This window comes from Lates calcarifer, linkage group LG6, assembly GCF_001640805.2.
Source record: "Lates calcarifer isolate ASB-BC8 linkage group LG6, TLL_Latcal_v3, whole genome shotgun sequence".
NCBI lineage: Eukaryota > Metazoa > Chordata > Actinopteri > Centropomidae > Lates > Lates calcarifer.
The window spans coordinates 18,898,112-18,924,458 of record NC_066838.1 but is presented as its reverse complement, the minus strand read 5'-3'; the positions used below and the strand labels follow the sequence as shown (position 1 = coordinate 18,924,458).

At 41.6% G+C, this 26,347-nt stretch overlaps 1 protein-coding gene across 2 annotated transcripts in view; it reads left to right on the top strand.

Annotated features, from left to right (window-relative positions):
* LOC108900190 (cadherin-4) overlaps positions 1 to 26,347 on the top strand; it is a 247,446-nt gene that overhangs the window by 205,839 nt on the left and 15,260 nt on the right. For both annotated transcript variants that reach the window (XM_051071313.1, XM_051071314.1), the window contains exons 6-11: positions 1,704 to 1,859; positions 7,221 to 7,365; positions 9,940 to 10,112; positions 13,824 to 13,961; positions 18,338 to 18,523; positions 22,037 to 22,290. In XM_051071313.1, the coding sequence (XP_050927270.1) occupies positions 1,704 to 1,859; positions 7,221 to 7,365; positions 9,940 to 10,112; positions 13,824 to 13,961; positions 18,338 to 18,523; positions 22,037 to 22,290 (1,052 nt within the window). The remainder of the gene's footprint in view (positions 1 to 1,703; positions 1,860 to 7,220; positions 7,366 to 9,939; positions 10,113 to 13,823; positions 13,962 to 18,337; positions 18,524 to 22,036; positions 22,291 to 26,347) is intronic.

The window sequence follows — 26,347 nt, the reverse complement described above, 5'->3', positions numbered from 1 at the left end:
TGGATGTTTGTTAGTTTGTTGGTGTTTAACAGGGTAGAGTTTCTTTGAAGTAGTAGCAGTCGATGCCTGCAGCTCGTTAATTATCATAGCTGTCAGCAGTAATTCGCTGAGATATGCGCAGAGCATTCTGACGTTCTCCTCCCGCTATTCCCCAAAGAAAACACATATACAGACATGCACAAAATAGCATTAGTGGGCTGTTGTGACAGCTCCTCTTGCATTCCTACAGCTAAAGTGTCTATAACTGATTGTCCTTTGTTTGATTAGAAAGATGCACCTCGGTCATATCTTTCTGAAAGAAGAGCTGATGATGATGATGTTGATGCTGATGCTGATGCTGATGAGGAGCAAGAGAAGAAAAACAGTGATAATAGCTGTGTCAGCGATGGTGACAGGTTTTTATTCCACCAGTAGGAAGAGTCAGGATGACACCTGTCTAATACTGTATGTCCTTCCCTTGTCCTTGTTAGTTGCTCGAGCTCTTTTCTCAGCAGGGCAGAATTCCTGGTGTGTCAAAAGTGTGGCTAAATTGGTTCCTTGAGCGGTGAAAGATGGAGACAGCTTTGGACAGTCCTACTCTTCTGGTGCACTCAGGATCTCCACTGAAATAGTCAATGATTAGAAGAGAGGTTGGCCGTTCCTGAGCGTGTTCATATGTGTGCGAACAGTATGTGCCTGCATACTGGAGTAAGAGCATGATTGAGTCATTTTGATACACCACCTGATGTTCATGGGTTGTCATGGAGTTCATGGACAGAGATGGTATGCTTGGAGGTTTGGATTCTATTTGGGCACCAAATTGAAAAATTCCTCCAGATGAGTCCCAATTACACAGCACTTCAGTGCAAATCGCAGGCCTAGCAGTGCACTTAATGCACCTATTAGCTGTCTATCTGGCCAGAAAAGCTGAACCAAAAATACGGGCCTATTTCTTAGAAAACATTCTGTCTCCCATTTCCCACAGTTATTAAATAATTCTTTTCTCATGTGCACCCTGGATGTGAGACTGTTATTTTCCTCTTGCCCATTTTTCCCCCTTCAAAATGTGTTTATTGTTATGTTGCCTGTTGTTGCTTCCCTAATTACACCACAATTACAGCTTCATATTTTCACTTACCTAGCTAATTGTCATTTTTGTTCATAACTCGTCTGTATTCCCAGCATGGCTCCAGCAAGTCTGTACAAATCACCACCTGACTGTCAAAGTTAACAGTAAATATATGTTGATTTCATTTCTCCCACCCCGAAATATTGAATTTAAATTTCTCTTTTGAAGCAGTCCAATTCTGCCAAACAGAATGCATAGCGCTCCCTGTGGCAGCACTAATGGAATCCTTGAGTATGTGGTAGCTAGAAATGCCAGACTGTGATGAATGTGTGTGCGGGTGCCCTGGCTGCGTGTGTGTTTGTGTGCCTGTGCATGTTTCCAGTGAATAATATGTAATATCAGGTTTCTTAGATTGTGTCAGGACAAAATTATTAAACTCTAGGGTTGTATATCACAGACTGGTCCTTGAATAATAAACACCTCGCAGTACATATTGCACCAATAGGTGCAGGCTGGCCGTGGGATCTGTATGAGTTTAGTTCCTTGCATAGAGGCTGAAAACTAATAATGCAGAAAGGTGTGTTGCTCTGTGAAACACATTATGAGAGTTTAATAATCACTTGATGACTCATTTCCGCTCTTTGTTGTGATGCAGATTCGTTCAGACCAGGACCAGGACATCTCAATCCGATACAGCATCACTGGGGTGGGAGCGGATCAACCTCCTAATGAGGTGTTCAATATCGACCCTGTGCTTGGAAAGATGTTCGTCACAAAACCTCTTGATCGAGAACATCGCTCCTCATACCATGTGAGTATCTCTCTCTCTCTCTCCCCCTCATACACACATACATGCACACACAACAGCTATGACCTTTGCAATGAAACCCATAAACATTATTGTACAGCCCTTTAACCCCTTGACCCATAACTCTCTCTCTCTCTTTATTCTCTTTACCACCCCAACAGAGAGGGGTCTAAATCATAATCTGTGTAGCTCTACATAATACAAATGTCCTCTCTAATATATTTATTTGCTCAACATAGCAAATTATGAAAAAAGAAAATCAACATCAGAAACCATTTAATTAAATCCACTTGATAAACATGACTTAACAGTATTGCGCTACATTATTACATTATGCTTGAACACACAAGCAAGCAATCACAGAAAGCATTGAAGAGTTGTCTGTGTTTGTGTGTGCTCTTGTATTTTGATCACTGTGAGGAACAATTACATTTTTAGTGCACAATGATGTTGGAATGACACATGGGACTTCCACACTTTTAGGTGCTACAGCCCTTCACTTCATCTGGGTGAAGTGAAAAATAAGTCAGAGAATGTGTGAGTCATTAAGTTCACAGTCAGTTATATTACTTTAATAAATTGCTATATATATATATATATGTAATACATATGTTAAGAGAAAAATAGCTCAGTGGAAAAATAAAACCTTGATAAGTGGCAAGATGTGAATACTTCTTACTCTAAAGTGAGACGAGAAGATTAAAATTGATCTTATGTCTATGTCTTGAGGAAATAGTTTGACACTTTAGCTTTCTTGCCGAGAGTTTGGTGAGATTGGCAACAAAAAAATTACAAATTAGCAAGTTATATTTTGTTCACTTAATCCATACACAAACATAAATGTTAAAACAAGTTTGGAGTCTTGTTTTCACAACAAGGTTGCCAGGCAACCAACAAAGACTGACAGGCAGTCAGTGCTCCTGGCCAAGATTTAAGATCCAAAAAAACAAAAAAATTAGAATAATTTAGAGGTGCTGCTATGCAGATTTTTTTTTAACCTTTGGACAGAGCCAAGACTGGCTGTTTTCCCAACTTCCTGTCCTTATGCTAATAATCATCTCCTGACCTAGCTTTATATTTAGCCTAGAGACATAAATATGAACATCAATCCTCTCATCTAATTCTTAAAATTAAACCAAATGAACAAAATTCCCCAAATTCTGAAATATTCCTTTAACTACTTATGTTAATGTGCCCTTGACGAATGCGACTCCCAACACCTTTGCAGACAGACTGCCTCTTTCCAAAGTTCAGAAATACAGCACCTCTAAAGCTGACTAATTAGCACACTGTACATTGATTGTTTAACGTATTATGTGACAGTGTAACAGTAATGTAAAAATGTTTTTGGCTCAGTGAACCATGACGCTGTGCTGTTTTTTCCCCAGACTATCAATCTGTTTTGACTCTGCTTCCTTTAAATGAAACTGCTGGCTCTTTGTGCCTTTACTCTCGCCTTTGTGCTGTGCGTACTGGTCTAAGAATGAAATATCAAGTAGTCGGTCAAAACACATTTAAAGTTTCAGAAAGTACTAAACTGTCATACTTCTGCTTAAGCCAGTCTTTCCACGGGTCTTTCTGCTGCTGTGAAAAGAGAGCCCCAATGCTTTGATGTAGTGAGCAACCACACTGGGTTTATCACTTATCGTTTCTGTGTCTGGTATTGTCTGTCTCTGTACCTGCTGCTATCCTTGTATTTATATGGGAACCTGGTCTGAGTTGCAGTCCTGGTGAGCCGGCAAGCCCAGCCTTTTAGTGGGAGTCGAGCAGATTTATACCCACGAGAAACTCCAATCAATGGGGTGATTTGTTAAGAAAGGCGTAGGCTTTCTAAAGGCTGCTTAAGTTAAACTCAATGTTTGTTGTAGGGGAGAAGTGTTAGTCTGTGTGGAATACAAAGTACAGGGAGAAATGCGATGAGACAAGGTAAAGATGTACATGTAAATAAATGAAGAAAGGTGTTGCAGTTCAATTAAAGGCCCCTTACGCTATATGCTGGTAAGGACAGGAGAGCAATTAAACTGGTTTGTATAAAACATTAACTTCTTCAATGCAAAACTTTAAAGAAGATTCTTTAAAAGATTGTTTTTACTAAGCAACTTCATCCAGGAAAACTAAAGTAAGAGTGTGACTTTGTGCTCCTTCGTTTGTTTACTTCATATTTCATGCAAGGACAGGACAAAGTTACAGTCTAGTTCTTTTTATTTCAAAAGAATTAGAACTCTGAAATTCAAAACTAGCTGTGCAACAAGATGCATTCTTATGAGGAAAAAAACCTTGGAGCGTCTGGTCTGCTATTATCTCTATCAGGATGTTTCCTCTTCGCCAAATGCTGAGCACTGCCTGGTACGGCTCTGTTTTCTCCCCCTGCCTTTCAAGATAATAACTTTAATGTGGGCCCAGAATTACATTTTGCCTTCTTTAAACATGGCGGTAATCTCTGACTCCTGCTGTTATTGAATTAGGGTGTGGGTGCACGCAGGATGGAGGGATGAGGGTGGGTAGAGATAAGGGGCCTGGCTCCTAGCCTGTTACAGCACAGCGAGATACGATATGCGATGGCAGCACGCGGATATTGGGTGCAGGACAGATCAGACAATGCAGTGGAAAAAGTAAAGTCAAATTAACCTCGGGGAGACCTGAAGACACAATTTCAGTGGAGGTGCGGAGTGGAAGCAGACGGTGGAGAGGAGAGGATGGGCAGCAGTGGAGAGGATCTTCACCTCTCTGAGGAGAAGAAACCGATGGAGAATGCTTCTTATTCTATTTCCTGCTGCAACGAGCCTGGAGGCTATTTCACTTATCTGGCTCTCATGCTCCTGCAGTGGCCAGGTAGCACTTTTTCCCATCAGGCCTGCTCAGATGGAAAGAGTACCATTCCCTCAATTCTCCATACATGATGAAAAAAAAAAATCTGCTCATGTTACAATCTGTTCCTAGAATGTTTTCATTTTTTTCTAAGCCCTTTCCAGTTAATGTAACTTTAGCTTCCCTGTTCCTTTGGCTTCCCTTTAGATGGATATCCCCACCGTTAGATAAGTCAGACAGTCCTTTTTGCCTAAAATTAATAGCCGACATTTTAACAGAATAAATATTTATGTTGTTAGGAGCAGGATGTAGATAGTATCAGAATTCTTTTTCTTCCCCCTCCTTGTATAAACTAAACATCCCCCTTGCTTCCACCTGAAGAAAGGGGGATGTATTCAGGAATATCACTGAATAAGTCATGTTCAGGGATATAAGCATTCCTGGGTTAGGTGAGATGAATCAAAAAAGCTTTAAAGAAAACCGAGGAGTTCATTTTGAGATACCACTTCAGTCTGTTATTTTGACCTTCACAAATGGAGTGAGAAAACAAACCACAAGCACTTACTTAAACTCGACATTTCCCTGGTAATTCAGTTGTTTTCTCTGCTTTCATTTCCATTCATTCTGTTTCTCGACTTCATAAGAAGCCCAAGCAGTCAGGACACATTTTACAGCACATATTGATTCCAGTAATAACTTCATGACCAAACTTTGTGAGAAATCCTAGTTGGTGAATCCATTGGTCTGAGAGCAGCTGAGTTGAATTCGAGATGGGCTGACTGTGTTTGTGGAGTTGGAGGGAAGTGAGGAGATTTCAGGACTCTCTTTCAAACAAAATCAGACAGAATGTTGGCCTGGGATTCAAACACATTGATCCTGAAACAGACACCTTGCTTTTGCAGCAGAGCCAACTTCCAATAAAATAAGATGTTTCTTGTTTTGGTTTCCGCTGAGATAAAAACTTCTGGGGACTAAGTATAAAAGAGATAAGAGGTCAGGAGAAAGTACACGATCGCAAAGGCAATTTCTCTATAAGAAAAATATGCTGAATTTCATGTCTGACCCTACTTAATATTGTTCTTTAGGTTAAGACTTTTTGAAACTTTTGCACTGTATGATTCAATAATGCAGATTTTATCAGTCAGTGTGTGTTCATGACGTGGGTTAAATGCCAAATTCGGAAAACAGTGCATAGGTTTTTTTCTGTTTGGCTTTGGAGGTGCTTTGAAAGTATTCACCTTGAAGGATGAAAACACTTGCTCTCAGTTTGTTAGTGTTTTATTTATGTTCCTTCTCCCTTTCTTTAGTCCACTTCTGTGAGTGGAAACAGTTGGGAATACAAACACTGAAAGGATAAGGGTGAATATCCCACAAAGCATTGATTTTCAAACATGCCAACAACTATTTGAAAAATTGTGGTTAAATTTTACGGTAAGAACAGCAATTTTAAAAATACAACTTAGTCTTTTAAGCCTGTAATTAATGTAGACAGCAGGGTGAAGGTTTGGTTTCAGACGTGGGAGCATACAATGAAGTCTGTGGTTCTTCGGTCACATAAGACAAATAAGTGAATGCTTTTTCTGTTACATGGTTTTATATAAGCATTTTATATAAGTATAGTTAATAACACATTATAATTTAACTGGCACTAACAAAAGACTGAAGGTACTAACTCTGAAAGCTATATCTTGCATCACTGATGGAGACCTTACATAAGACAATTTACATCTCTAACCACAAATATTCAAATTCAAATAAAGTCTCAAAACTGCACTAGACTAGACTTACATATGATTTTAGTTTGCTTAACTTTTAACAGATGTTTTCAATAACTCTAGTGTCTTTTTGCCTGTAAATCAAAATATACATTATACATTTTCTCTCTGAAAACATGCACCGGAGGGTTGAAGGTTTTTTTAATTTATTTTATTTTATTTTTACACACAGTGTGTGTCTGTGTCTGCAGAGCCTCTTATCAGGTTGCTCACCAATCAGAAGTTTAGGCTACATGTCGCCTGACAGGCAAAAACCCAGTGCACAAAACTCCTTTTACACTTGACACCTCTCCTAAAACATATTTCTGTGAGCTCACTGTAATACTTGAGGGCGAGTCAAACTAGTGTATCAACATTTTTATTAGCTTCTCTCTTCTCTCAACTGGATTCTGGCACCAGGACAGTTAGAGGACACTGTTTGGAGAGATTTTAGTGAGAAAATCAATCTGAAGCTATAACAGTAGGAGGCGGGGGGACAAAAATACGATTTTGAAAACGGAGGGGTCCTGTGCCATCCATCCCCAGTGGAAACAACACACTTGATGTATTACAGAAACTTAAAATGTAGAAAATTGTAAGATAGATAGACCCTTGTTCATTCTGTGGAATAAAATCTATCGAACACCAAATGTTTACCTAAATAATTTTCTCCATAAAACCAATACAAGCACTCATCACAGACTCATCATAAATTATTCATCCATTCATTACTATCTGCTCCCACAGTAATAATTATGGGCTGTAATCTAACCTCATCTCTTGTGTTTTTTTTGTCTCCCAGTTGCGTGCCCATGCCGTGGACATGAATGGGAACCAGGTGGAGAACCCCATCGATCTATACATCTTCGTCATCGACATGAATGACAACAGGCCCGAGTTCAAAAACCAGGTCTACAATGGCTCTGTGGATGAAGGCTCCAAACCAGGTATTGACATATAAGTGGATGCAGTGATAGACAAAACACGAAGTACAGTGTGAAGCAGGAGCAATAACAGGAAAGATGTACTAATTAAAAATTAGAAGGATTTGAAAGATTGATGAAATGTGTCATGGAATTAGATATGAGCGGGCTAAAGAAAAGCGACCAGTATATCAGGAGAGATCGGTGTCGTTAAAAGTATGACTACACCAGTGAATCTTTGACGCAAGTGAGAATTTTCCATTCCCCGATTTAGCAGACAGACTGAGAATCTGTCTCCCACAGTGGCTTTTCATTTAGCCGGCTGCAGCAGTGGCCATAAACCAAAGAGGGTGCTCAGGCTGGAGAGGAGATTGAGGATTAAATGTACCACGCTGTAGCACCACTGGGTCATTTTATGTCTAACCTCAGAGCAAAAGAATCACAAAGATGAGCTCTCTGTGTGCATGCGTGTGTGTGAGAGTGAGTCTGATGAGCCCGAGTTTATAGCACCAGGGGTGATCTCAAGAGGTGTCCAGGCACTCATTTCCTTTTCTCTCTTTCTTTCTTTCTTTCTTTCTTTCTTTCTTTCTTTCTTTCTCTCTCTCTCTCTCTCTCTCTCTCTCTCTCTCTCTCTCTCTCTCTCTCTCTCTCTCTCTCTCTCCCTTTCTGCCATGTTGCCTTCCCTGTCCCCTTAGCCTCTCCCCACACAGCAGACGGGTCTCTATGGCATGCATGACATTCAGCTAAACAATAATCATAAAAAAGACACTTTTAGAATTTAGAGCTCCAGTGGTTTCAATGCAAGGCCAATTACAGACTTGAATTAGTTTGCAAATTAAAGAGTCATTATGGGGACCTAATCCTGTCAGGCACAGCTTAGGACGCCCGTACAAAGGGTCCACATTAAACCCCCTAAGAGCGCAGCTTAATGAAATTACCCCGCCGATGTGTGACACATTGTGATTCTTCATCTTCTTCTCTCTATCCCTCTATCTCTAGAAGAAAAGTGAGGTGGAGGACTGATAGTCACTCCACTTGGAATCTAACCAAATATGGAGTCTGTCCTCTATCTCTCTCTTTTCCTCTCCCTCCCTCTCTTGCTACTGGCTTTTATTTCTTCTCTCGCTGAGAGGCCTTTAGAGTGCTCCCTCTGGCCGAGTCATTGACAAATGTTGCTTTGAAATGTAATGAAGTTTGAAATGGGAGCTGCGGTTACAATTATCCTCGGACAGGGGCTGTCACTGGCATGATATCACTATCTCTGGCAATTAGAATCAGCTACGAGTGAGGGAGAGCAAGAAGGAGAGGGAGAGATGGAGAGATTGGGTGACAGGCAGTGATGCCACGGAGTTATATGACTGTGTGGAGGCAGGAAAGCAAACAAGAGGTGTCTTCATGGAAGGAGGGTGGGTTATTCTCTGCAACTGAACTGCATCTGCATATACTTTATGTCTGTGCTTACTTGTCCTTTAAGTTGGAGTGATTGTCATTTACAGAATATGCTTACAACAATTGTAAGGCAGGCATAAATCTGTATTAATCAGTTCAAGCAAGTGTTGCCAAACATCTAGATAGCTTACTAGCTATGTTTATGTCCATATCTAACTAATCAATAACAGGAAAATGAGATTAAGGTTTATCAATATCTGTCATCAGTAAATACAAAATATAACGTGAGTTATGTAGTTATTAAATGTTGTCTCATATCTGCATCTACTATATGTCTGTGCTTACTCCTGTTTGTAGTTGTTCCCAGGGTCCTATGTTCCCCAGATTTATATGCCACATAATGGGAACATGACAAAAGTTTCTATGATCCCAGGGTCCTATGTTCTCCAGTACATAACTGCACCTGAAGCTTCCCAGCTCTGTATTCACTTAACATGATGTGGGCTATTGTGAGAAGGGGTTTTCTGTTCCCTAGCATTACCATATGGCTCTCAATAAAATAGGCCTACACCTGAGGGAAGTTATAAATGGGTTAGGGTTGTTGTGTTTATATAGCTGTCTTGAAGCCTATAAAAAATATCAATAATACTTATGTTTAGCTTTAAACTATCCAATAAAAGGCATGATAGCACAAAATGATCAAAGTAACGTGGGGACTGAGTAATTTATTTTAAGGTAACAATTACAATGTAAATGTTAAAAAGTGAGACTATGGCTACAAATGGCAAATTTGGAATAATTTCCCGAAATCCTTCCCTTTACTTCCAGCCAGTTGGTTCTTATGCGTGATATAAAGCCATTTAAATGTTTATCTGTGACATTTTAAAACATAGTGTAAAATATCTCAACTAGAAAACAGTCATGAAGTCATCAAACTGCTTTAGTAATTTCAGTTACACAACAATAGTTAGCTAACCTGAGGTAACATTAGCCACCACAAGATGTTGGTCCCACCAGACCATGTAAGGCTGTAGCAGCAAAAACCCCTGAGTGTATTGAGGTGGGGTAAGGGTGCATTTTATGGCTTACAAATTCAGTTTGTCTTCTCTAAATGGGGATTGTGTTATTTCATCATTCAAAAGTTACCTGTCTCACAACACAAATTAAAGCTAAAATATATCTGTTGAGCAAAATTCTTTTCTTTCTCAGGAACATATGTGATGCACCTGTCAGCGTTCGATGCCGACGACAACACCACCGCTAATGGAATGGTGCGCTATCGAATCCTGTCCCAGACGCCGCACAGCCCCATCCCTAACATGTTCACCATCAACAGCGAGACCGGCGACATTGTGACGGTGGCACCTGGTCTTGATCGAGAGGTTGGTCTTCTCCATCCCAAAGCATTCACAAAAGGCTGTTAAAGACCTACAAATATAAAATCATATCAACAATCAATCGACACAAATAAGGATTGTATAATGGTTTTTGTTATTAAAACTGTGCACACAGTCTGAATACACTATAGCTGGTTAGAAGGTACACCTTTATCTTTGTTTATGGAACAGTCCCTAACAGCATTGTTTACTCTGATGACATTTTGAGATGTGACTTACAAATGTTTTGTAGCCATTTGTCACCACACAGACACACACCCACATCAAGTCATCTTTTTTTTTTTTTTTTTTTTACACTAAATTGCCTGCTTCCGCGGTCACCTTGTTTATGGAGCTATAAAAGTTGTGACAAGATCCAAATGTGTTTATTCTTGCGACATGGATGTGCCAGTGACAACTCTGCAAAGAAATCTCGGAGACAGATCATCGTCCCAAACTGTCACCAGTGACAGACCTATTAACAACACATCACGCTGCAGTGGGCTGCTCACATTGTGTTGTGTGTGTGGATGTGTGTGTGTTTGTGTAGTAAAGATAGAGTGGAAATATCTGAGATAGAATGCCCTTGACACCTGTCAGACAAACACAAAAGCCCATATAATCACATCTACACTCGATAAAACACAGGCAATGGAGGGGAAAAAAATGGAAACTGTAGGGAGCAATAGAACAAAAACAGAGCTGGGCAGACGGGGTATTACAATGAGGGTGAGTGTGAATTTGGCAAAGAAGATAGGGTGATGGACATGAGACATGAGCATGCCAGAGGGAGAGGGAGATGTATAAGGGGAACATGGAGTAAAAATGTCTCAGCTGAACCTCTGCAGCTTATTTTTGCTTTGTTTTATCTGTGCCCTTCTAATCCAGCCAGTCACCTCTAATGTAGGATTTAACTCCTACCACCCCTAAACACACACGCACAAGCATCTTTGTACCTTTGTACTATAGAGGACTCATATTGACCCAATTCATTCCCTAGCCCGTAGCCTTTTTTATTACCTACATTTATCCAGGGTAATATCACTGAGAGCAGTGTTCTCCTTTTTTTCAGGAGCTCCCTGTTTATAGTCACATAGTTAACACACATTTACATCCACAAGCTGCCTATTACAGCCCCATGTCATAGGCTGGCCAGAGAGCAGCTCCAGTGCTGGTAGTGATGAGGGAGTGGCAAGCTCTGTTTTTTGACTTTCTTGACCATGATTTAGACCCCATTTACACTCAGTGTCCTATGTAGATACAGAGAGATGTATTTCAGTTCACATAGTTTTGAAACAATTGTTTGAAAATTGATTGTAAATTATGTGGGATATCTTTGGGTTTTGGACAGCATAATCAATTTGAAGATGTCTCATAGGCTCTGTTGAAAATAACTGTTAATTGCAGCCCTAAATGCATTGTGTAAATGCATGATGAGTCGACCAGATCACATCTGTGCTTGCATTGCGATCAGATCTCAGCCATTTGTAAATGCATTCTGTATGGATTGGCCATATTCTGAAGAAAAACATTTACCCAACAAGATGAAAGCTCACCTAACTCTGCCTCTTCCTCTCATCCAAGCTTGGCAAAAAGCTGCAGACTACACCTTACCTCAGCAAGGAAAAAGTAAAGCCCGTAGAGTTGACAAATCCATCAGCTGCACCAATCTAATTTCCACTTTGAGACCCAATCACAATAAGGACAGAATACAATAGGGAGAGTGCTTTTTAGCATAAAAGCCATAAATAGATATCATTACCTGGTAACATATCCACATAGCATGTTAATATCAGGCATAAATGGGATGTTATCTTGGGTACAAAAAGTGAAAGAGTGGTTCCAAGTCTGCTTTTCTAACCTTTTGGAGCTTTAAGCATCACAGCTATGTGCCCAACCTTAACCTCTAAGCTAATCTTAACTTAAACCTAATTCTAACCTAACCTTAAAACCAACAATTAACACTGAAACAGCCCATAAAAGAGGTGAGGATGACTTTGCTCTCTAAGCCTAGAACTCAAATTGGCTCTCACAAAGGCAAACGCATGAGAACACACACATGCTGTGCATGCACAGGCATAAACACGATCACATGCATCTATTTCTCTAGATTATTTACTGTCACTCAAAATATATTTACATATATTCTATGAACATACTCATGCCTGCAAGCTTACACATAGTTCCTGTAGTATGCAAGTACATACTCCTGTTTCCATGTAATTTTTGTCAAGAGCAGATGAGAAGACTTAAGCCTTGCAGGCTTCAGAGCTTCTATACTGTACATAAACTTCATAGGACGATGCTACACAGCACACTGCAATGCTTCCCTGGTCCACTTTTAGTCAGCACTTTGGCCCTTTGAAACTTTGAAAGTTTATGTCTCTCCCTGCGTCTTCTTGGGCTAGGGTGTTGGAGGTGTTAGGTGCTACAAAAAAAGAAAAAAATAAATAAAAATAAAACACAGGCATCTATTTTTGGTAGTCCTCCTCCCATGTGCCTCAGCTGCATCCCCTGCTGTCTCTTATCCTCTCCTCTGTTCTTTACCTCTGAAATGTCTTCTTCCTCTCCTTTATAAACTCCCACACTGATTCTCTTCTAAAGGTTTCCATTGGTCTGCAGTGGACTTTTAAAAGCTTGTTGACAGTAACAGACCTCAGTCCTCCAGAGGAACCTGGGTATGCTGTGGTGTTGTTGCAATGCTGAGAGGTTCAGAGGAGCTCTACATAATTACTCCCTTGTCTAATTAGTGAGAGTGTTGTGTACACGCTGTACACAGGCTGATGGGACAGTCAGGCAAGCACTGCTTCTAAACAAGATATGGAGTGTGTGCGTGTGTGTGTTTAGGGTGTGTTTTGTGGGTGCTTGTGTGTGCACATATGGGTGTTAATGAGTATGTGTGTACAAGGTTGGAGTTCAGCATCTCATCTAGCATCAAGATGAGAGGAACTGAGAGGAGCTGTCTAATCCTCCTGATGTGGCGTCCTGGCCTAATTGGGATATTTACTTGGTAATTAGCAGGTGAGAGAGACACTGGGAATGTAATTGGGAATCTCAGTGACGAGACACATTACCCAGACAGTCGGCTCCTGAGCTCCATCCTTCCTGCAGCCCATTAACCGCACCCTGGGACAGAAAAAGAGACAGGGGATGCCGGCGAAGAGAGGAGGAATAGGCATGGAGGGAAGGAGAATGGGAAGGGAGCAGCACAGCCAAAAGCCTGCAAATGCACCCAAGTACGAAAATACAAATAAGAGAACCATATTTCAGCTCCCAGTGAAGTGACACTGTGTCATTTTAAAAGATGAAATGGCATTTATCATTCTCTCATATTATTTCTCCACCAATGTTCTATTAATCTCTGTCAGTTGGATCATTGTCTTCACATCTGTCCATCAGGGGCAGTGAATAAGTAATGTCTTTGATGACACACCCATGGGGAGGCTTCCCAGTGCTGCCTTTGCAGATGGTGTGAAGTCTGGATACTTTCCACTGAGGAGGTTTCAATTCAGTTGAATGAAAGACTTCACCCTTGCGATTCTGTGTTTCAAATAAGACCACGGACAGTGACTACAGAACAGAACACAGGCTCAGCTTTTTTTTTTTTTTTTTCCCTCCAGGAATCACAGTATGTGGCTGCCACTGTAGACTGGAGGAAGAGAAAGCTGCAGAAGAATAACTGCACACTCTCATCTTCTCTGTTTCTGCCTTTAACAGAAAGTGTCCCAGTATACCATCATCGTGCAAGCCACGGACATGGAGGGCAACCTCAACTTCGGCCTATCCAACACAGCCACCGCCATCATCACTGTCACGGACATCAATGACAATCCTCCAATGCTGACCTCCAGAACTGTGAGTTGCTACAAATGAGGAAGTGGGGAAAAGGGGAACAGCTTTTAGGGAGGAGAGGGTTTTGGGGTCCAGGGAAGAGGGTCGAAATGATGAATATGTTGCAGGAGAAAGAGTTTAAAAAACAGATATAAAGAAGAAGACATTCAAGAAGAGAGGGAAGGATGAAAAGGTGGAGGGGAGCATAAAAGACAGGGAGCAATGGAAAGAGGAAAGGAGAAAGGAAATGACTGTTACACTGTGTTATGTTGCTACACAGGAAGATTTACACAAGGACAGTGAGGGAGGGTTGTGAGGTACAAAGGGCACTTACTCATTTCCTTGTAGGGGATGCACACACACACAAAAACAAATCTATATCATTGACTTTCATCAGCAAGAAAACTGGAGCCAGCAAATCGTTAATGATTGTTGTCATGATTATGATATTTAGAATGATGATTACATTACAGAGGGTCATTATTGGGAGCAAGGTAAAGTTTAAAAGCCCAAAGTAATGTACTGTATGTCATGTATCATACCACTGGTGGTGAAATTCAGCAACATTATCACTAAATGAATTAGTTAAGTGGGATTTAGTGTTGTTAAAAAGTTTATCTCAGTTTATTCTACTCCCTCTCAGTCTAACTCTCCTAATGTGGTTATTTCTCTCAGTGCCACTGAATGTTCAGATGTGTGGGCGGAACAGCTGAGGTGGCAGCAGTATTTCTCACTGACTGACTGAAAGAATTTGATTTATTATTTGCATGGTTGGAATGAAAGTCTCAAGAGTCAAAGTTTTATTTGATGTGGCAGAGACATGCATTTGTTTAGGGGAGTGAAAATGGTCACAAAGTGAAGTCAGTTTGTCTGCTTTCTAGTTTTGCGTTCTGAAAAATCTTTCTAGGTGTCAGTGTGGCTTCAGGTGTCAGAATTATTCAGTATATGTGCTTTCCTATCAGTGGTGATGAGAGCACAGGCCTGTTGGGTAGATAAGGTGCTTAGCTCTGCAACTGCAGGGGAAAGCAGATGAGGCGGTATCAGCAGTACAGTAGACTCGGCTCTTTAAGGTAGAAGCAGAGGAGTTAGTATTAGCATTTGCCCTGGGGGCTATTAAGACCCTTATAATGATGAGTTAGCAATGGCGGTAAGCATATGTCAGCCATAGAGCTCATCAGAGAGCTGCTACATCACACGCAGCAGGAAATGTACAGAAAGAGGGCAGAGGAAGAAAAAAAAGAATAGACATAAAGGAGGTGTTGAGCAAAAAGACAACAAAGAGGGGAGAGGAGCTGATGACTGGACCACCACCAGACTCTGAGACGAAAAATGGAGAGAGGAAAAAGTGTTGAGAGAATGATTCGGAGAGGAGAAAGAATGAAGGATTATTTAGTCTCAGGAGCTATTTTCTACAGCAGCAGTGATAAAGCATAGACATGCCCCGTTGTAAATCAGAGGCCTTTCCTGACTCGGCATCCCCCGCTGCATTAAGATTCTCTACTGATGGTGGTGTATTGATGATAGTGGCCTGTAATAGATTGATATTCTCTAACTGTATTCCACCGTGTTTAAGTGCATTTCCACATCACCACATCATGGATATTGATGATAAACTTTAGTGGAGGTTTTGGAGCCACAATGAGCAGAGCACTTTTACCCACTCCTTTCATAAATCACCCATTTCAGTGGTGGGATAACATAAAAGCCATTTTGTTGAGAATGCAGGCCATTATGCAAATATTTAGCGTGTGCAATAAACCCCATAGATCTTTCAACGTGTCCCAGAAATATAAAGTTTGGGGAATTTGTCTTTAATGTTGATGATTAATATTTCATCATGCCTATCAGAGACTGGCCTATTTTTCAAGGCGGCAAAGGGTGTTTGGATGTGAAGGGTTTGGGTGCTTATTTGGGGCTGCACGCATGCTTTGCATTATTTCTGTGATGCGGATAGATGAGATAAACTAAAAAAAAATAAATAAATAAAAAAAAAAGTTATTTATCTCCTTTGTTTGTTTATATATACAGTATACCGCAACAATGAGTGTATCTCATAATGTATGGGATGGGAGACCTACAATCATGCCATCTGGGGTATCTCTGTGCAGGACTTACTGCAGTGCTTCATTGGCCTCCTTCCTTGACTATCCTCACAAAGTTACAGTGATGAAGTTTCCTGTCACTTCTACTCTCTCCTCTCACCTCCCCTTGCCTGCTTTAGTCTTTCCCCGCTGCCAGAACAGTGACAGGAGGGTGAGGGTGTTGGCAAGAGGTGTTTTGTCAAGTGCTGTGAAAAAGTCAACTGCACTCTGTGCCAGTCACAATCACAAGACACCCCACCCCTTCTCTCCCTTAGTCCACCAGTTGGGGACACTCTACAGTATCACAGAAAAAAATACCTGATCAGAGAAATTCTGTGCCTATGCTGAAAGACACCACAGTCATACAACAGTTCACTGTTGAAACAATCGCTACTGCAGTACACTGCTAGAACCAGTAAGTGTTGAGGTAGTATTCAGCTCATAAGTCATTGAGAGTGAAAGAAAGAGAACAGCCCCAAGGTTTTTCAAAGAGAGATTGTAATGCTCTCTTTTAAAACTCACAAATGTTGCATCACAATCCATTATTGACAATAACCCCACCAAACGTCAAAGCTCACTGTCATAAAAATAAAAACATGAAAGAGATAGAACAGCCATTAAGTTGAACTGAATATAGAAAGAAAGAACTGGGAGTAACTGCTCGTTCTGGGAAAAAAACATTTTTTACTTTAAATTCGTATTTGAAAGTTCACTCTTAACCTAACCTGAAATACCATTCAGCTATTGTCTCCTTGAAAATGTTCATGTCATTCCAAGCGGCATTCCAAGATCTTTGTTGCTTTTTATTGGTATTTTGAAAGACAATGAATACTACAGCACAGTAGATCCCAGCAACAAAGTTTACAATTCAAGCATATTCTTAACACTTCACAGTTGCAATAAAATCACAGATGACGCATTTTAACTTCAGTCTCTGGCATGTACTTACTGTAATGTTCTCTGAGACTTATAATTGACTTCCTGTACCTCCTTTAGTTGGTATTGAAATAATCTTGTGCATCTCAGAAAAGAAATCTTAAACTGGGGTATCGACAATAAGAGCTGCAATGGAGTCTTCAGGGTCTTCCATCAGACCTGGTTAACACTTTGCCTTAGCGGTTACTGTGTACAGAAAAAGAAGAACTCAAGGGCCCTCAGAAGCCATCTCTGAAGTTTTATTTTATTGAATTGGCATTGGGGAGTCCCTGAACCAAACCACAGTAATAAACCACACAAGCGCACACACACACATACACACACTCACTCTGACACAAACATACGACAGCTTGCTACTTATCCAACACAGGCAGTGCATCAGGACCACCCGGACTTGTCTGTTGTCTTAAGAATGTCATTGAGTCTCTGAACAGCTCTCCTGACGCAGCCCCCTAATCTGCCCGCTGCTGTCGGCTGTTTGCTGGGTGATGCGAGGGTTGCCAGGCAGGGTATTATGGGTCCTTTGGAGTGTTTGGTCTGGGGCTTTGCTCTTTGATATCCTACACTCACATAAGCGGCTCAGTGGATCTTCCACGCCTGTTACCCATGGCGACGCAGTGACTGTACGGTGCAACATGCCTGTTGCCTCGAGATGAGGTGAAGACACGGCGACACGCTCACCTTCTGACCCCACATGATTAGTTAAGAGTTGATGGGCTGTTTGCGTAGGCAGGGCTGCGGCCGACTTGTGTTTTACAGGGTAGCAGTGCCCGTGTTGCTGTTGTTGGTTCATCTTTGTGGGCTTTATCCCCTGAGCCTGCATGGCTTTGATCAATCCCCACCATAACAGACACATGACAGACAGCAGCTCACTCCTCATCAGGCTTATCAGGACAAAGCACATGTGTTTGTACAGCACTGGGACAACTAAAAGCCACTCATATACACTCAAACAGCTGTTTTAACCCACCCCACTGCTGGTTCCCTTCTCTCCTCCTTTGTCACTCTGGCTTTCAAAGGAATGAAGTATTATTGCTCATCAAGGATGGGTATAGGGAATGCAGAAAAAGCAGAACGCACTGAAACTAGCACAACGCCCCTGTGTGGATGTGCTTGCTGGTGTGCAACTGGGTTTACTGCTTGTTTACAACTCAGTGGTGGTAAAAGCAAGATCATTAAACTTACTCTACCTGAAAACTTGAAAGGAGGACTGGCTCTATAAAAAAAAAAAAACAGAAAAGAGAGATAGGCACTCAGTGGCTTTTTGTAGAAACTGCCACACTCAAAACGGCTCAATGGATCCCAAAGGACCTCAGCTACAGTCAAAATAAAGATATTTCATAGCAAAATATCACAAGGTAACATTTTACTCTATTTATGCAGTTTTCTGGTGAAGTCCCAGAGAACCGAGTGGATGTTGTGGTGGCTAATCTGACGGTGATCGACGCTGACCAAGCTCATTCGCCTAACTGGAACGCCATCTATCAGATCATCAGCGGAGACCAGTTCGGGCACTTCACCATCCGCACTGACCCTGTCACCAATGATGGCATGGTCACCGTAGTTAAGGTAAGACACCAGTCTATCAGAACATGCTCAGCCCTATAGAGATCAGTGTAGAGGAAACAATGTCATTTCTTTTTCTGTGTTGAATGTCAGATCCCCTCTGGATTTCAGCACAAGCAATAATAATAGACTACAGAGTTAAATGGGGACAGGCTGGGGTCTTTGCCTTTCATATGCCCCTTTATGTCCAAATGAGGGATTGGAGGCTACTGCGCCCTTCAGAAACAGCTCATACACTAACACACAGACTTAAACACAATGGCTGGCGAGACCACTGTAGCAAATTAGGTATTGATTTCTCAATTACAAAGGCAACAGTTTTTATACACTCATAATATGCGAGCTGCTGTTGTAAATGACAGCAACAACAAAGCTATGTCTTGTAACAACCTGCTATGTTAGTGTTCAACCTCTCAGATGGAGGTTATCCAGAGGGTTTTAAACCATTTAAAATACAGGAAATGGACAATAAAAAAAAAACTCCACATGATATTCAGCCTGTAAATTGTTTGTGTATGTAAAGTGTCTAAATGTGCATCCTACTGAATTGGGCCTTTAGGATTTGTATTTGTGTGTTCATCCATGAGTGGTTTACACTGAATGTGATTACCATGTCATATGTGTTTTGTAGAAATTACTTGTTTATTTTTGTGACCCTGGTGACCCAGGGGTATTGTGCTCGTGTATCTGACTCCCGCAAATCACACCTCGCATCCTACAATAATGTATCAAAAATCGCAATAACATCTCCCTATAATTCCCACAGCACCCTGAGCAATGAGCATTGGCATTTTGCTTCTCTTCATTATCTCTAGATGACTGCCTTTTATAATCCATTCCTCTCACTCCCTGATGTAAAAGTCAGCAGGCAGCCGGGTAGCCGTAAGCCTCCGTAGAGACCCATGGGAGGTTATCAGGAAATCATAAAATAAGAGACAGGACACCCCCTGGGAAGAAACGAGAAATAGACTGTCTCAACAAGTAAACAGAGGGGCTTAAGCTCACTCCAGGGAAAGGGAGCCGGAATGGTTCACATCAGACAACGTACGATAGGTAAAATCTCGAAGCCTAACCCTAAGGCACCATCCTCATGTTCCTGTTTTTACCAAATCGTCTGCTGCTGCTAGTGCAGGCATACCTAAACACACTGACACCCAGGTATGCGGCAGTCTCCCGTGAGGGACCTGGGCTCCTCTGTAAACAAGGGCTGAGGTCCTAACCAGAACATGTCACACATTTACACTGCTCTCTGGGGAGTTTATGAGACATATTCTAATTTTTTGCAGCATGGTAATAAAGCCAGTAGAGAAACAAGCACGCATCAAAACACACAAACAGACCCTCCCTGGTTCAAATGAGTCATTAAGATATGTAAATCAGAGCTTATGATAAACACAGAAGATGGCAGGGTAAGTGGAGACAAGGAGAGGAGTGAGGTAAAGACAGATTTCCAAGGATTGGGACATGCAGGCCGTAAAGAGCATAGATCACAGAGAGTCAGTGGGGGAAGGGGGGCAGAAGTGAGAAGGCGAAGGGGTGGGAAGTTAGAGTCCAGCGGAACAAATTAGGTAAAAGGGAAAGAGAGGAAGCGATACAGAGGAGAGGTAAGATGTGATAGCTCATGGGCAAAAGATGGAAGCTGTGTTATTGACCTCTCACCCCTCTGGCTTCCCTCAGGGTGTGTGTGTCTGTGTGTGTATATATGTGTTTTAGTTAGCCTACAGCTATACTCTAGACCTCCCTGTGCTCTGAATACCACTGGCTGTAGATCAAAGAGCCTTGAGCGTGGTTTGCCTGTAAATGGGTTCCCAATGCACCATGGGGTCACACACAAGTACACATCCATGTGCTTATATTTACTTATACCTGTGTGCATGTGCACACACAGGCAAAACTAACAAGCACACAGACATATCCACTCCAGTGCCCTTGTCAACCAAGCTGTCTGATTAAGGATGCTTTTTTATATTAGAGCTGTGCTGCCACACTGTCCACTGATAACACTGAGGCAATGCAACATACAGATGTGCTCAAAGTCATTAACATCACCATCAAACACCACAGACACAAGCCTTGCGGCAGTAATCATCATCTGCCTATTTAGAAATGTGCCAGCAGTACCTACAAGCAGCGTATTTGTTCTCTTTTTTATTTCCTTGCTTCTTCTTGTTGTCATTTGAACCTGATCGTGTAGTCTTCATTAGGAGAGCACGGAACTGTCACTCCAGTTTAGGCTCAGCTGGCAAAACCCCCTGTAGACTACACATATACACACACACTCACTCAAAAGGCAGAGCCACGACAGGGCCCTATGAATAGTATAAGCCCTCCTGCCTCTTCTAAGTGTGTGCATGCGTCAGTGTGTGCGTGCGCGTGCATGCATGTGCATCAGTTATTTAGAGAGATATGGGTCCAATTCATCAGGGGACCACTTGACACAGCATCTGTTCATTTATCATGTCCTTTATCATCAACAAGGTTCAACGCATATTCCCCAGCCATAGCTGAAAGAGAAATGTTGACAGGGGTTTTAACACTATAATCAGCATAATATTTATAGTACACCTATGCTTGAATACTTGACATGGTTTACTCATAAAAAATAATAGTAGTAGTAATAATCCTTCGTCATGAAATGCGAAAAAGTTGTCTTTTCTCTTTTTATGTCAATAATGAAGACTGTAGTTACAAGGAAAAAAAATAAAAATTCACTGCTTTTTCTCACTGAAAAAGTAAAATAAGATTACATATACAGGAGGACATAAACTAGTGTTTCCCCTATATAATTATCATTTGTGCAGGCAAAACAAACATCTGTGCTGAATTATTTCTGATGTTATCACAGTTTATTTTTCTGACATGTGATGCTCACAACTTGAGAATTAATGAAGCAAAAATGTTTGTTTTGCTCACGCCAACATGCACAAATGATGTACAAACAAATGAGTCACCATTTTGGAGTCATTTAGACATTTAATGGGGTGCAGAGGTCTGTGCTTAAAAATGTAATGTTTAATTTCTCAAAAACAGTACAAATACAAATTTTTATTTTGCCAGCACAAACACGCACAAATGATGCACAGACAATTCAGAATAGCCTGATCATGTGGAGGTGCCAGCTTCAAAGAGATACAAACTGAAGTGGTGCAGCTTTGTCCTGTACACTACATCTTGTTAGTCAAATTGTATTAGAATTTTCAGATGATTGTGTACTTGGGGATATGCACACAACAGCACCATTGCTGAGTGTTATCCAGAATAACAATAACACTCCAATTACCATATAAATACAGTAACTAACCAAGTGAAATTCTAAGGAAGAGAGACAAATGCACATATTGTTGTGTTCAAGTATGACTATGAAGGGTACATGGAGCACTTTGATGCTGGATTTCATTATCTATAGTCTTTGACTGTTTACCAGGAGAAGGACTGAAGGTTCTATAAAGTTTAAACTACCTGAATTCAATTTAATTTTATCTAACACCATCATTAACTCTCCCTTCCTTTCTCTAGCCAGTAGACTTTGAGATGAACCGTTCCTTCATGCTGAAGGTGGCGGTGTCCAACCAGGCCCACCTGGCCAGTGGCATCCAGTCTTCACTACAGTCCACAGCTGACGTCACCATATCTGTCCAGGACGTCAATGAGCCCCCTTACTTCCCCACAAACCCAAAACACATCCGCTTTGAGGAGGGAGTCCCTGCCGGCACCAGCCTGACGACCTTCTCCGCCTCAGATCCCGACCGACTGCATATGCAGTCAATCAGGTACTGAGTGAACACAGTAGATCAGACTGCAGAATGGGAGTCCTAATTGGAGTAATTCTGACATTTTAATGGCGTGCCATTAGTTTAATTTTCTTCTGGTGCAAAATCATTTAGATTAGATAGATAGACATGGAAAAGTATTGTCTGAATGAGGCCTGAAGTCTCACTAGCTGCATTGTAATTACAAGCCTGGCAGAAATCCCTTAATATGCACCAGCAGCAGGCTAAAAAGCCTCTTGGATACGTTCCATGTCAGTAGTTAGGGGTCAAAGTTCAACAAGGGGACTATATTTTGGCATCACCCATCTCTCAAAGTCTTACTGTGCGAAGTTTATGAGCCAGCGGAGAACTCTGAGTAAGGAGGGTAAGAAGGTTAATAGGGAGCAATAGCCTCTGGGGTAATCAGAAGTGTGTGCATTCTGTAGGTTGCATGAGTACATACATGCAGGTGCACACACACACATACACAAGCAGCAAGAGAGAGGGAGCGGAGAGGATCGAGGGAAGGGGGTTGGGGGTGGGGGGATAAAGAGAACAGCTGGCTCGGGCCCAAACGCCTGACACAGCATTATGTCCACCTGCAGTGTTCTTTCACTGTGCTAAGCCTCTCTGGATTTTAAATGTAAACCAACCTTTCAATGACCAGCAGACCTTTCCTTAGTCCTGCTGTCAACCTGACAGTAGCAGTGACTGCATTATTGCCTTTCGGAGTTAGATGTAATCTATTAAGTACACTTTGCTCCATTTTGACATTGGTACAGTTTGATCACGATCACATCCGGTTCCATGTCCTGATCTATAATTTATAAGTGTCCTTATAGATTCTAGTGAGTACACTGGTGTGATTTAGAACCATCACAATATATAATTGAATTGATAATATGGCTGTTCAGTGTGACATTAATACCACCTCCTTCCAACCACCTCACACTCCAACAGCCCCTTCGTTTCCATTTTCTCCAGGGAAAAGATCTAAACAAATTTCCCAGCTAATTTCACAGCAAATGAGAGTAAATTGAGTGTACATGTAATTTAGGAAGACGCCAAAGTCACCAGCTGGGCTCTCTCTCTCTCTCTCTCTCTCTCTCTCTCTCTCTCTCTCCTCTCTCTCTCTCTCTCTCTCTCTCCTCTCTCTCTCTCTCTCTCTCTCTCTCCCTCTCTCCCTCTCTCCCTCTCTCTCTCTCTCTCTCTCTCTCTCTCTCTGCTTTCTCTCTGTCTCTGTCTCTGTCTCTGTCTCTCTCCTCCCCTCTCCCTGTTGAATTCACTTTGACCTCTTTGGTTTCCTCCCTGTTTTTCCACGACCTGCGCAAGACTGCAGGTCCTGTACATCTTGGAATTAAGTTACCCTTTTACAAGCATGCTGTGGTCTGTCAGGGTCTCCTTTAACACAAACACAAACCAAATCTCCTTCCTCCTTGCTAACACCACGTGAGGAGGGAGGACTGTAGAGATGGCAAACCACCGCCTCAATCATTTGGACCCATCTGGATAGGATCACCATCAATTCCCCTGCTTTAAACCAGTTCCATAAAAGGTATCTACTCAAGACTGTTATGCAAGGGCACTAATCACAGCTGTTCCCTCTGTCTCTTGATTCCTCATTATTCTGAAGAAATAGAAATTCAGGGGCTCATTCTTTTCAATCAGCTAAAACACTGTACAGTTTTTGCATCACCCTCGTAAACTTTCATTTTCAAACTTTTATCGCACAGAACTGATCTCAGTGTATGTACTTCCAAAACCCGTCAATCAAATACTTAGTTGACATGTCTGTTTGCATGGGGGAGACATTTCGGTTTGACACAGCAGTTTGTGCCACATGTAATTTATAGTGCATGTTTTTGCATATGACAAAGAGCTTTACATCTTTGTGAATGGATGGTGGAGATACATAAAGAGAAGAGGGGCGAGGAGGAGATTTAGAGGGAGCTGTAAAAGTCGATAAGAAAGGTGAAAAAAGACCTAAGGGGCCGCACAGGGAGGTGGAAGGGAGATGCGGATGGTGAGCCTGACTCTGGGGTCAAGGTTTGAACTTGACAGGTGCTTATCAAAGGAGGGACAGACTGACAGCGTCCTGTTGGGGGTTGGGGAGGAGGCGATGTGGACAGGAGCAGGGCGAGCGGGAGGTGGAGGGGGGTGGGGGGTGGCGTGGATTGAGGGCGAGTGAGGCATCATGCATCACCTGTCAGACACCCAACCAGTAAGGTCGAGGCACGGGACTGGAGACGCTGGCATAAATGATTACCCAAACCGCCTTGGCTAAGCTTGAGACATGCATTTTTCATACTCAGGGTCGGGGGTTTGAAAAATAAATGTCATACCTCTCCCTGCTGCTTGCTAAGATCACTAACCTGCCAGGCCTAATCATACATCCAGCTGTAGTCACACACCAACCAACTCCCAAATGAGAGAATCCTTCAGCCAGAGGAGAGCTCAGGAAAAGCATTGGAAATAAGACACAGGAAGAAATAGTGAAACTTTCATGCACAGCATTTTTAAACCATTTTTTTATTCCAAACTAGCACTAGAGTAAACAGGGACTGTTTACCTTTCCAAGAAGACAAAAAATTGGCACAGCACTTCATTAAAAAGTTACCGATAGGGACTGCCAATTGCCCACAGTAATGTTGTTGACAGTTGGGACTTGTAAACAAAAACACTGTAGGCACTTCCATGGGAATCATTCTAATGGCCAGAGTAGCCCTATCGTTTACAGGGTGCTATCTGAAAAACTGAAGCAAGTGAAAATGGCTGTATAAAGCCAGCTACACTCTGGCATTAACTTATTTGGAGTTTTAGTGAAGAATAGGGCTAATAACGCAGGATATTGTCTATTCTGGGTGTTGGAAATTAGCTGAGCTGCAAAGACTGTTGGTTCAGGACTTCATTTGCTTCATATAAGGTTTATTACATCTCCACTGAGGGCTGTTTAGGAGACTTAATTAAAGTGTGGTGGTGAACAGAGCACTCTGCTTTGTGAACAAACCTTTGTGATACAGCTTTTATCATCAGAGGGCACACATCCACTTGTGTTATCATGCTGTGTGCCCAGGAAAGAATAGTTATTTTATAGGCCATTACTGAAGAAAAAGTCTCACACACAATATTTTCTCCTCTGTCTCTGTTATTCTTCTTTGTCCCTGATATTAAAGGTTCAGTACACCCAATCACAAAAAAAAAAAAACATGCAGACAGTTACCTCTGCCAAGGAGGTTATGTTTTCACCTTTGCGTGTTTGTTGGTGTGTTTGTTTGCTTGTTTGTTTGTCTGCAGGATTACGGAAAAAGTACTGAAGCGATTTGTGGAGGGATGGGGTATGGGCCAGGGAAGAACCCATTAAATTTTAGTGTGGATCCAGGTATGGGGCGAATAAGAGGTAGACAGACATGTGTAGGATTGTTTGGCCTTGGCAGAAGTATGTTCTCTACTGATTGCCATTCTAGTTTTGACTTATTGTGAGATTTCTGCCTTGGAGATTTCCTCCTCCACCTAACATAGTTGAGGCTGATAGAATTTCCGTTATTGTGCTCACATAGAATAGTTTGGCATTTTGAGAAATACATTCATTCACTTTCTTGGTGACAGTTAGATAAGGACATTCACTGTCATGTCTGTAAGTATGAAGTATGAAACTAGAATCAGCAGACAATTAGCTTAGCTTAGCATTAAAAAAGACAGAGAGCAGAGGGAATTGCTAGCCTGTTTCTGTTCAGAGGTACAAAAAAAATCCACGTACAGTACCAGCACCTCTCACTAATTAATTAACACGTTATGTGTCATTTCTTTAATCTGTGCACAAACTACTGTGTAAAAATAGTAAGTTGTGGTTTTATGGGGAGTTATGTGCTGGACTATTTCTTGGCTGACAGTAGTGACTTCCTGGAGTCTTGCCATCACTGTGAGTTTGCCAGGCAATTAGCAGAAACTTCAGACCTCCAGACTCCAATTTCTTTACAGATTAAACAAACAAGATATGCTGTGTTAATTAGTGACCTTTAGAGGTGCTGCTAGGCAGATTTTTTTTTTTTTTTTTTTTAATCTTGGACAGAGCCAGGCT